Below are 13,415 nucleotides of genomic sequence, written 5' to 3' on the forward strand. Positions count from 1 at the left end.
CTATGAATTATACGGTTTTAAAGTCAAATTGTTATGAATAAATATTATTGTGGATGTCCATATATATTCTTATCTTTCATCTTCATATTCTCTATTAAGTGGTATAGTAAGATTATGATTTTTTAACTTCTTAATGTCCTACAAATAAGGACCATATTGCAATGTAAAGAAGAACTTCTTGAAGAAGATAATAGAATACCACTTTCTCTCTTACTTTCTCTACTTCATCTCTATATTGTTTTCGTTAATTTCATAACACGTTATCAGCACGAGACTCTACTGTGTGAGTGATTTTATGATCAATTTGCATAATTATGTTTCTTCTCTTTCGAGTAAGTTTTTAATATTTTTTCTTATCTTATAGATTAAATTTTAGTGTGTTATTCTATTATGTTTTTATATAAAATTCTATTGGAAATTTTGTTTAGTTAACATAAATATATTTTTAAGGTTGCCTATCATCGATGAGTTCTTGAAGCATCCTTGGAGGATTGCTCAAAGAATGATTGTTCAATTTTTATGAAAATATTAATTGTAATTTTTATGCATCCCTGAAGAATTGCATGAATAGCGTGTATCCTAGAAGGATTACATGACTGGTGTTAAGATATCTCAGGAGAATTGCTTAAAGAATTATTTTTCTTAATCGATGTGAATATTTCTGACATGATTTTGAGGGTTTTTTTTTCGAGCTTCCTAGAAGAATTGTGCAAATAATTGTTTCTTTTTATCACTACGAAGATCATTTGTGATATATAATTTCCGAAGAGTTAAAGTTTTAAAATAAGGATTTCTCACACCTTAAAATGTTGTATCTATAATATTAGAAGAATTTCATCATGATATTAATGAATCACAGAAGGATTAGATCTATACTAATAACCTATCCCAGAAGGATTGCATCTATACTAATAACCTATCCCAGAAGGCTTGCATCTGTTATATTAAAAATTTGAAAAATGATTGCATCAGCTATATTATAGATTTCTAGATGGATTGGATCAATAATAGTGATGTATTCCAGAAGGATTTCACAAAGAAATTTGTGTGTTTCAATGTAAAAAAATTGTATTATACTCATAAAATGTTTGTGATTCCAGAAAAATGACATGGGTGAGTCAAACACATCCTAGAAGGATAACTATATTTTTGAATTATTGTAATTTTCTAGCATTTGACTATGTTAAAAACTTATTAAATTTGTTAGAGTATAAATTATTTCATAATTAAAATTATAAATCTATATATTTCATCTTATTGATAATGTCTAACATTTATTTTCTTAATTATTATCTGGATTTTTATATGTCATGGTTTAATAGTTTTCATGTCAATGATTATAAGAAAATTTGTGTTATAGTATGAAATCCCAATTGTCATGTCCCCTATGTTATTTAGATATCTTTTTTCTCCCAATAGATATTACATGAATTCTTTGCTCCTCTAATTGTGATAGTTAAATATTTAGATGTCATCGGCTAAGAGAAATTATTTTACTTTCGAATAACCAATGTATCAGATTGTTACTACTATAAGGGTACAACTGCCTTCCAGAGTCCTTTCCTTCCAAAGGCATCCCTCTACGAGTCTGTGGTAGGTGTACGCCAGTGTAGCTGCTCCCCAGTTGTACTCTCGTACACGTGCAATATCCGATAAGTACGTCAGGTAAACAACGTCTGTGTACGACGAGCTCGTGTCCATAAATAGTTGGGTGCCTTACAAATATAGAAAATAACATCTCAGCTCCCAGTGCCTGTGTATATCCACCTCATCATCGTCACCAGCAACAACTTGTGTCGCAAGGAGCTCGACATTGTATTGTTGCCTCAAGAAGTGAAACCTGACGTGCGCCCCGCGGGTCTTTTCAACCTCCTCAAGCGTGTCCTCAAGATCAACCCCCATCTCCTCAATCAGCATCTCCCTCGCTTCCTCCTTCGTCAGCCTAATGTGACTAAGGAGGGTATCCTTGATAGGTATATGCAAGAGGCATATAATGTCGTCAAGAGAGATGGTAATCTCACCGTGAGGAAGATGAAATAATGATGTCTCTGGATGCCATCTCTCTGCAAATTCCATCAGCATCCCATTATGTATCGTCTAGAACCCAACCTGACAGAGGTCCCTCAAACCACACCTCGTTAGGCTGCGCGAGAGCGACAATCTTCCAACCGTGGTTGTAGAACTTTTGGGGTTCCCTATCCTGAAATTTTCCAAAAAAAAACCTTGTTATTAATAAGCAAAGTTATACAATTAATCAGAAACCGGAGAAAAAAAGTAATAAGTAGCAGAAGCACTGGAGTAGAAGAATTCCCCCGTCGACGTCTGCGGGCAGAGGGCATCTGTGAGGAACCCTCAGCATCATCCCGAAGCCTCCGTGATGAAGTAGTACATGGAGAAGGCCCTTTAACTAGAACGGATAGAGAAGGCGCTGTTGGAAGAATTGTAGCTGGTACATCTGCTGGAACGACATCTCCATAAGTCACCTGTGATAATACATGCATCCGTTCACGTTGCACGGATGCATGTTGTGCATCCTCCCATGTATTTTGAGGTCTGGATGGTCGGCCATAATATCTACATTGTGATACAAATAAAATCAAAAAAGACCCGGGGCATATATATATATATATATATATATATATATATATATATATATATATATATATATATATATATATATATATATATATATATATATATATATATATATATATATAAAATAAACAAACATCTTTTAGATGATTAATAACTTTCAATCATAGACATGTATATTGGAAGGTGACTCTTGCCCCCAAAATTTATAAAAGCAAAGACTCATACGCAGATCATATATATATATATATATATATATATATATATATATATATATATATATATATATATATATATATATATATATATATATATATATATATATATATATAAAATAATAAACAAACATCTTTTACATCATTAATAATTAATAACTTTCAGTCATAGATAGAGCTGTCAAAATGGGCTCGGCCCATCGGGCCGGCCCATAAGCCCTCCAATTTAGCCCGGGCCGGGCCGCAAAATACCTTAAAAAAACACGACCCTGTCTTTTTGGGCCAGCCCACCGGGCCTATGTTTTTTATGGGCTGGGCCGGGCCGGGCCAAGAGGGCTTCGGGCTGGCCCATTAGAAAAAGATTTCGGTAAAATTTGGAGAAAAAAGATTGATATGAGATATGATTTCATAAATGTGTTTTCAAGTCATAAAGAAAAGTTAAAGAGGATCAAGATATATTTTCAAGATGATGTGATCAAAGAAATGATTGTGAGATGGAGAGAAAATTTGATAACTATTGGTGATAATATTAAGTTACTTTATAGTTTGACATGGATGATTTTGTGGTATTCATATATATTTATGGATAAATATTTTAAACACCACTTATATACGTTTATGATGACTCTCTACTTAAATTGTATTGCATTTATCCATTACATCCTTTTTATAAATTAAAATTATAATATTGAAGTACGGGCCGGGCTGGCCCATCGGGCCGCACGGGCCTTTGAAATATGGGCCGGGCTCATTTTATGTGGCCCATTAAGCAATTGGGCTGGGCCGGGCCAGCCCATTAAAACACGTTGGCCCACCGGGCCGAAGCGGGCTGGGCCGGGCCGGCCCATTTGACAGCTCTAGTCATAGACATGTATATTGGTAGGTGACTCTTGCCCCCAAAACGAATTGGATCCTCTCCAATTTTTTCTCTTATGCCCTCTAAACCATTGGATTAATTTAAAAGTTAAAATACAAGAAAGAGAAAAACATATATATAATATACTTTAATTTTAATTTTTCTTTTATTTTTTCATGTACAAAATGCTACTTATCAAAAAGACCACATCATCCTATATAATTTGTTGCAAAAAATACGTTTTTTTTTAGTTTAATATTCTTGACCTAATAAATATTTTTATACATTTTATTTGATGATAATTAAATTATTTTTTAATATATTTAATCAAACAATTAAAATTAATTTTTATATTTAATAAAAACGAGAATAATCAAAATAATAATAATTTATTATAAACATCATAGAAAAATTATATGTAAGTAAAAACTTTATAAAATTAATATTTTATAATAATGTCAATATAAAAAACAATTATAATAAGTCAATTATAATTTATTATACTTTATTGATTAAAAGTTAATTTTTGAAAATGATAGGCGGGATCTTCGTGGGGATTCTCCGTTTGGGGCCCCAAAGATGGGGAATTTTCTCCCCGCGGGGATGGGGATCAAAAGCTCCCCGAAGGCACTTCGGGGACAGGGGTGGCGTAAATATCCCCCGCCCCGTGGAGTCCCCGCCCCGAATAAAATAGCATAATGTCCTTAATTTATATATAATTTTAAATTATTATGTAAGTTTATTTGACATTTTATATAATTAATCTTATACACAAATTTAAAATATATATTTATTGTTAGTAAAAGAGTGATATAAATGATTTTTTCATTTTTTTTAGTTTGAAAATTTTGTTCGATATTATAGATTAAATATTGTAAGAAAAATATATTTATTGGTTAGTTTTTGAAGTTTTTACTATTAATTTGGTTTAAAATTATATATAAAAAAATTATATTTATAGATCTCCGCATGAACGGTAGGGATCCGTGGGGACCCGCGGGGATCCGCGGGGACGGGGATGGGGGACAAAATCCTCCCGAAGCGGGGATCCGAAGTGGGGATGGGGAATAGATTCAATAGCGGAGATTGTGATGGGAATGTATCTCCCGTCCCCGCCCCGCCCATTGACATCCCTACTAAAAATAGACGTTAAAAAGTACAATTTATATATGAAAAAACTATTTGTCACTAATGTAATGAGTCAATTTTAACTTTTTTCTATCTTTTAAATAAAAAAAAATTGTTTTAATATATTATAAAATTATACATAAAATACGTATTTGTGGCTAAAGAAGAAAATTATTGTCTTTTTTTTTTCATTTTGTCAACATAAAAATAAAAAGAAATTATGATATATCAACTCCTATTTTTTCAAACTTTACATTTTTAAAGATATTTTACAACTTACACATTGAAATTTTGTTTGTTTGTCATAAATCATAATTAATTAATTAATCAAATATTATATATTTTTGAATTAAAAACGAAAATATTTATGATATGTTAATTATAATGTATTATTAAAATATACACAGAATAAATATTGTAACTAAAGAATTAATTAAAATAATTGTTTTTTCATAATATACCATTATAATGAGACACATTAGTCTTTTACTGTATTGAAAATAGATTTTATTTTTTATGAAACTTTTAATTTTTATTTACTGTGGAGATGATTATTTTGATCTTTAATTAATTTTGAAATATTTTTCATTTAGCCACAATCAATTTGAATTAATTGTTATAGCAATAATGCTGACAAGGAATACCACAAAAATTATAAAAACTAAAAACAAAAATGTGAAACGTTTTATTTTTAAATTTACTTATCTTTGCTCTTTAATATTAGGTTAATAATAAAAACTAAAAGAAAAATTAAAATTAAAGTAGGTTTTTCTTTCATCTTTAAATATTATGTTTTTCTCTTTCTTACATTTTAACTATTGGATTAATCTAATGGTTTAGCATTACACATGAGAGAGGGCATAAGAGAAAAAATTGGAGAGCCAATTCGTGTTTTCCTTGATAACAAAGCATAAACATGAGAGAAACGAGAGATGAGCAGAGAGAAAATTTTGGTACTCTGTGTTTGTCTCAATGTTGTTTGGTCAGCAGTTTAGGGCTCTGAGGCTTCTTAGGCCTAACCCGATTCATACCATGCACCCCTGGCCCATTCAAATTCTTTTTTTCTACAAAAAAACACTCTTTTCTTTGTTAATTACAAATATTTTATTAATCTTATTAATTAAATTTTAATGATATCAATTAATGAATTAAATTTATTTTAATCAATTAGTTTTTTATTAATTTAAATAATTACAAATATACTTTAGTTATTAAACAATTTCATCAATAAAGTCAAAACTTCAAAAACGATTTTCATTCTTCAATAATTTCTCGATCCAAAGTCGAGTTTTCTTTTTCAAAAATCTTTTTATCAAATATGATTGAATAGAGGAGTGGAAAGTTCAGTTCCTGTCTCCGAATAGTTACAATCCGATCAAAATCCTTTTTAATAAATAGAGGATGGTTTGACTAAAAAACGATAAAACGAGAAAGTGAGAAGTTTAGTTCTCATATCTCTCACTTGTCCATGATGAGTCAAAACAAACTCGTCTTATTTCTTTTTAATAAAAGAGTTTAAATAGGAAAGATATAAGTTCAGTTCTAATCTTTTCCTAAGCGTTGAATACGTGAGTTGTTAGGACTCAAATGTTCAACACTCATACTCAATAAAGTCAACTTTAAATTCTTCTCGCTTTTTTTAAATAGGAAAGATAGAAGTTCAGTTCTAATCTCTTCCTAAGTGTTGAATACGTGAGTTGTTAGGACTCAAATGTTTAATACTCTTACTCAATAAAAATCCTTTTAAACTCACTTCATTTCTTCTTAATAAAAGAGTTAAACAGAAAGATGGAAGTTCAGTTCTAGTCTCTTCCTAAGTGTTGAATATATGAGTTGTCAGGACTCAAGTGTTCAACACTCATACTCTATCACCTCAATTTCATTCAAATCTTTTTGCCATCTTGGCTTTTCCTTTTAAATCCTTTTTCATAAATGAGACGCTTAGTCAATTTCAAATGCAAACATACTTCCACATGTGAAGATCGAATGTTTTCCACTCGAATGCGATGATGGCCAAAATCTTGTTTTAATCTTGATTTAGTTATCCATTCTTGTAGTGATGCAAACAAATCTCTTATCCATGTACGCGTAGTATTATTTCTATTTGAACGCGATCGAGTACCTCTCTCTAAAATCAACCAACAAACTAGTAGTTCGTCCGAACTACTGTAACGCCCGTAAATGTGTTTTTCTGTTTAGTTGTGATGTTTGTTGTATTTTCCTAAATTTTACCGTTTTTTAGTCGTGTCAGTCGGTAAATATTAATTATGTTAATATTTTACTTATTACTTTCCACGTGTGTAATTATTATGTTTTGGTGTTAATTAGTTAGAATTAATGTTTAGTAACATTTGGGCCAAAATTGGAATTTATGAGAGTTGAGTGGGTGAAAATGAGAAGGAGAGAAATAGAAAGAGTTATAGAGAGGTAAAATATATGATGTCTTAGAATAGAAGAGAAAAAGAGATATTTTAGAGAGAAAAGAGAGAAAACTTGTGAAGAGAAGAGAAAGAAGAGAAAAACAAAAAGAAGAAGAGAATTATAGAAATCCAAACCAAGCTAGAATCAAGATTAACCAAGGTAAGGGGGTGAATCTAATTTATCTTGAATGTATGGTTCCTATAGTTTTGTTGTGTTTTTGTTCTTGTTCTTGTTCATCCTATGCTTGACCAACAATGGTAGATTATGAGTTTTGTGAGCTTTGAAGTTATGAACAAGATTTTATGGTGTGTATGTGTAGTATGATGATAGATGTCTTCATTGATCATGTTTGTTTTTCCATTTCTCCATGTTTTCTTGCATTAGAAGGAAAAACTAGGTTATCAGAAGTTTAATGATGTCAACCATGCAAAGTTGGTTGTTTATGTTGCATGATCACACTTTTATGTTGTGTTTGTGATTTGTGGATGTTTAGAATGATGTATATGTGTTAGAATAAGGTTTATAAGAGTCTGGGTGTTGAAAATGGTGATTTTTAGGTTTCTACGAAGCTTAGGTCGACCTACACAGAGGTTTGCGTCGACCTGTGCAACCTAAAAGGCAAAAATCTGGGTTTTCTGATGAATGCGTCGACCTATTGGGTCAGCGTGCGCATACCCGAGGGTGGCAGGAGTTAAATGCGTCGACCTATGATTTCCATGCGTCGACCTACTGCTTTTTCCAATTTTTGCCAGATTTTGTAACGGTCATAACTTTTGATCCGTAACTCCGTTTTTGACGCCGTTTGAAGCGTTATGAAGCTTATTGAGTATTCTTTATGATAAAGAGGAGTGTGTTGGTGGTTGAATGATTTTTCATAAATATATTTTATGAAATGATATTTGCTAATCAAGTATGTTTTGACGGTATATGCGTGCTGTGTGAATATGAACGCCTGAGTGACAATTTTGGTGATGTATCCGTGTGGATTAATATGACCGGTGTGATGTGGATATGTGACCGAGTTATATTATTGTTGTTGTTGTTGTTATGTAATCGAGTCGTTTGTGTGCACAACATAACATTTCAATACGTTAATGGCGGAATGCTGTTAACAGATGGCCTGCGGGCATTGGTTACTAGTAGGAGCTTAAAGCTCGGTAACGGTATATTAGCCTGAGTGGCAAGAGGTCATCAGTGGGAGCTACATGCTTGATGACAATAGCCTGCGGGCTTCATGAGTGGAATAAAGTCCCAGCATAATGCTCGGCAAGGTGTATTTGTCATAATGACAAGGAGGAGTTTACTCCGGATTTGGTACCACATGCATATGCATAGTCGAGTCTCATTCATCATCGTCTGTCTTTATAATTTATGTTATCATTCATGTGTCGCATTACTTATATATTGATTATGGTTGACTTAGTGGATTACTTTGTTGTATGATTCATGATGATACTTGTTGACATTACTATATTTATCATGCTTTTTCATTATAAATTATATTCTCACCCTTCTGCTTTAATGTTACCTACTCGTGGGTAATATGCAGGTGATCCGCAAGTGTAGGTGCTCTTTTAGTAGTCGTCCGTTTTGGTGTCGTCCGCTCGTGATACGTAACACCTAGGGGGGATCGAACACTTATTTTGTAGATGATGCTTATAGGATCCTTTTGATGTATATTTGATCGTTTGGATGTATTCATATTATGTATTTTGGATACCTTATCATACGTTGTATTTTGGAGGAATGTTGTGGATATTCTGCTTACTGATGCATATATATAAGTATGAATACTATCAAGTGTTTGTGAGAATCTTTCCTCTTTGATTATTTGTGTTACGCATCTTTTGTGAGTATGTTATATTTTTGTGATGAGGTTACTTAAGTGTAATGCCCTAATTGTTTATGTGAATTTAATTTTTATACTCTGATATTTGTACCTAAATGCTTGGGTCGAATTCGAGTGTTACAACTACAATCGCTCTGGTTCTTCACTGAAGATATGTAGGCACAAGACGCGATGCCTTGGCGAGAACACTAATAAAAAACCTAATTTTGTAGTCCCCGAACTACGAATGCTCTAACTTTTCAATTGCACGAGGGAATACGTAGGCACAAGACGCGATGTCTTGGCGAGCACAATAATAAAAAACAAAAATCTCTTTCTTTTCTCTTTTCTCGCATAATAAGTAGAAGAACACAATCAAACATACTTACACACAAACACAAATAAAACTAAATGGGTCCCATCGAGTACGATGGATGTGAGGGGTGCTAATACCTTCCCCTTGCTTAACCGACTCCCGAACCCTAATTTGGTTGCGACGACCATCTTATCCATTTCTTTTCTTTTGTGGGTTTTATCGATATTTTCCCTTTCCTTCTCGGAATAAATAAAATTTGGTGGCGACTCTATTGTATCTTCGAGCGTGCGATGTGCTCGTGGTGTGATGTTTGGCCGGCCGCGACACTTGCATTATGAGTTCTACTGTTGCATTTAGAACATCGCCTAATAGCTTTCGTGTCATTCTTTTTTTCTTTGGAGCACATTTGCTCCTCACAGTATTTGGATCACCTACGGCTGACTTCGATGCCCCATTAGGATCGTCCGTATTGCTGTACGTTTTTTGTAAATTCAGAATGTCATCCATTATTTCACCATAAACACCTTCCTTTTTTGAAGCTTCTTTACAAAAAGTAGTAAAAGCAGAACAATATGCACCAAACTGAGCCTGCTCAATCATATTAGAATCAACAGCACCATCACAATTCATGTTCAAATATTGATTTTTTTGCATCCTTCGTTCATCGCGGCAAAATCAAAGCTTCGGGAATACAATCAATGTGTTATTCTTTCATGACACAAAACAAATGAGTACATGGAATCCCACGAGAATCCCATAACATACACTCACATTGAAGTGTGCTACCATCATAAAAAACCTCTACTTGATAGTTGTCACGACGATATTTTGTAAGTTTATAAATCTTAAAATCGTCGCGCTCTAATTTTGCCTTAACAATCAATGATCCAACCTTCATTATTTCATCTTTGACTTCTTTGAAAATCTTCGCGGTATAAATCTGCGCGGCATGCCTCTCAATCTCATGCAGGTAAGTAGACATCACAGGTTCTGAAAACTATGATTTAAAATTGGAGACCAGTTCATTGTTTCTATAAGATCTCAAAGCCTGCTCAAAATTGTGCATAAATTCAAAAATGCGGCCTTTTTTCCTAACATAACTCTTGATGATTGCATTGACGGCTTCATATTGAGACGTAGTTCTTATACCTCCAAAAAACCTCTCACGTAGATATGCAGTTTCCCACAGTGACTTGTTCTCGTACGTTTTTACAACCCAAGGATTTCCTTCAGGTTCGTTGTCTTTAATTAGCTCTGACAAAAAATCTTCAAACTCATCCTTTGTAAAATTAGAGTACATGGCTTTTTGAAAACCTTGCAAAAATCCTGAGTTCTTTACATTCTCACCTGCATTCTTATTCAAATGCCAAGTGCATAAACGATGTGTCGCATCCGGAAACACTTGTTTTATAGCTCCCCTCATCGCCTCATCTCCGTCTGTTACAACTGCTTCTAGGTACTTATCATTCATGCACTCTAAAAAACACTCCAACAACCACTTATACGTATCTGTCGTCTGAGAGTGGTGGTTGCACCCTGAAAATATCACCAATGGGTAGTTTTATTTGTTCTTTTTGTAAGTCGTGTCGAATGTAACCACATCGCCGAAACAAAAAAAAGTCAGATCTACTGCTCCCATCAGCCCAAAAAAGAGACTTCATTCACCCATCACTAGTGACGGCATATTTAGCATATAGCATGGGATCAGTAGATGTCTTCACATGTAGATAATTAAAAGCAGCGGCAACGTCCCCATCTTTAATAGTAGCACGCATTTTTTTATCAAAACAATTGTACAAATCCTTCTTTGTAAACCCAACACGGTCCTATCCACCCTTCTGAGAAACCACGTACCCCATTATATGACAAGTTCTAATTCCATGTGACTGAAGACCGTTAATCTGAGCTCTATCTGCTTCAGAAATGTCACGATAAATAGGGTGTAAGTGTATAAACCTAGTAAGGGTTAATTCATGGTTGTGAGCCTCTTAAAAAAACGTCACTACATATATATTCTTGTCGGCTTTGTAATGCACACGAAGCCTAGCGGGACATTTCGTGCGGGTCGTAGGTCTGTGTTCTCTTTTCCTATCAACCCTCCTAAAGTGTTTCATCTCTCTTAGACCATGCTTATTGCATACAAACTGCCTCATTACTGTTATTTTACCACCCTCAGTCCCTCTTGTCCTAACATCATTTTTCCTAATGGCAAACCCTTTTCATTTACCATAGTTAAAATAAAATTCATATGCTTCATCAACCGTACCGAATTCCATAGCACGAATTTCATCAGCAGTAAGGGCGTTAATATTCACCTTTCTATCACCTACAGCTGCATCTAATTCACCAAAATCATCGTTGTGACTATTAGCATCGCCATCCCCATCATCTGAACTTTGGAACGCACTGGACACCGAATTGCTGTCATCTTGAGCATAATCCGATTCAGCATCAGATGTATCACTATCACGACAACGAACGTCGTTGGAACAATAATGGTCGTAGTTTTCCATGTTAAACCTGAATTAACAAATTTGTTAACACACCAAAAACCAACATAAATCACATAACCTAATTTAATGCATAGACCTTAGTTCATAAAATCTAAATCAAATTTAACACAAAATCTGAATTATCACAATTTTTAACACAATAAAACTCAACATCAATCTCAATTCCTTATTTCTTAATTAAATCAAGGGAACTGATTCAAAGGTAACCACCAAATTTGAAAATTCGAAATCCCTAAACCCTAAATTCATGTAAATAAAACAAATTCAGGCATAAACCCTAATTCCCATATTTGAAATCAAATTTTAACATTTCCATTTATACTTTATTTGAAATCAGTTAATCTTAGTCATTAATTTCAAATAAATATAACACACATTTTCGAATTTACCTTAGCAATACGAACACAATCAGATTTTTGATCGTGTTATGTTTGGTGAGCTATTGAATGGGACAACCTCAAAGGAATAGGGACGAAGACGATGAATGTTGTGTTGATGTTCGTCTGCAGTGTTGGCAAAGAATATGAAGATGAAGATAAATATGAAGCTGAAGATGAATATGAATATGAAGATGAATATTGTGTTGATGTCAAAAAATGGCGGACAAACACTTTTGTTCAAAAATGGGGACGAAAACAAAATTAGGGTTTCAGGTTAGATAGTGAAGATGAATATGATGTAGATGTAGTGAGGAAGATTAAATTAAAGTTGTTCTAGTTAATTGCATTTTAATTGATTTTCATTTTAAACATAATAATATAAAAACAATTTTAATATGTTAGGGACTTAATTGCAATATTCATAACTAAAAAGTTACCACAGTAAGTGACATAAATGATACAGTCTTATGTGGCATTTTAGAACTGAGGGCATAATTCTGATAGGTTAGAATATAACTTTTTCAGAAAAGTCATTTTAATGACTTCACCGTAGAATTTTCCTTTACACTGTAGCTTTTAATATTAAGCAATGTTTAAAGAAACATTCATGTCCTACAATGCTATTCAACGCAATTTATTATGAACATTATTATTTTCTCATACATCTATAATATAAGAAAACTAATAGTTGTGGAAAAGTCAAAAATACCCTTATTTGATATTTTGCCACCATATTAAAATTGTGATTTTTTGGTCTTTGCACCATAAAGTTCTTAATTTTATTATTAAAATAATACAACTCTTATATTTTATCAAACTTATCAAATCTCTCTCCATTCTCTATTTTTTTTTCTCTTTCATCACTTTCTCACTTCTTTCTTCCACAAAAAAAAACTATTATTGATATATATTATTTTATATACGAAAAATGATATGTATAATCAAAATATTTTTTAGTCAAAAATGATATACGAGAAAAATTTATTCAAAAAATCTATTATTGATCTAAATATTTTTATATACGAAAATTTAATATTGATCCAAATATTTTTGTAAATGATACCTAAACAAAAATAATATTTGTATACGTAAAAAATCTATTATTTACGAAAAATGGTATTTATGACCCAAATATTTTTTATTCAAAATTGGTATACAGGAAAAAA

General features: G+C 32.7%; 1 protein-coding gene across 1 annotated transcript; it reads right to left on the reverse strand.

Annotated features, from left to right (window-relative positions):
• Positions 1–10,353: 10,353 nt before the first annotated feature.
• Positions 10,354–11,869, reverse strand: LOC131631453 (protein FAR1-RELATED SEQUENCE 5-like). The gene is made up of 2 exons (XM_058902250.1): positions 11,584–11,869; positions 10,354–10,892 (listed from the first exon to the last, which is right to left on the reverse strand). Exons 1-2 carry the CDS (start codon positions 11,867–11,869, stop codon positions 10,354–10,356), a joined length of 825 nt encoding a protein of 274 aa, XP_058758233.1.
• Positions 11,870–13,415: the final 1,546 nt, after the last annotated feature.

This window comes from Vicia villosa, unplaced genomic scaffold (assembly GCF_029867415.1).
Source record: "Vicia villosa cultivar HV-30 ecotype Madison, WI unplaced genomic scaffold, Vvil1.0 ctg.000828F_1_1, whole genome shotgun sequence".
Lineage (NCBI taxonomy): Eukaryota > Viridiplantae > Streptophyta > Magnoliopsida > Fabales > Fabaceae > Vicia > Vicia villosa.

What these genes read in the sequence shown, in the direction of transcription:
- LOC131631453 (XM_058902250.1), bottom strand. Translation starts at nt 11,869, where the DNA reads ATGGAAAACTACGACCATTATTGTTCCAACGACGTTCGTTGTCGTGAT. An exon ending in TGAATTTTATTTTAACTATG is followed by an intron (nt 10,893 to 11,583) that starts GTAAATGAAAAG and finishes TGATATTTTCAG; the next exon opens with GGTGCAACCACCACTCTCAG.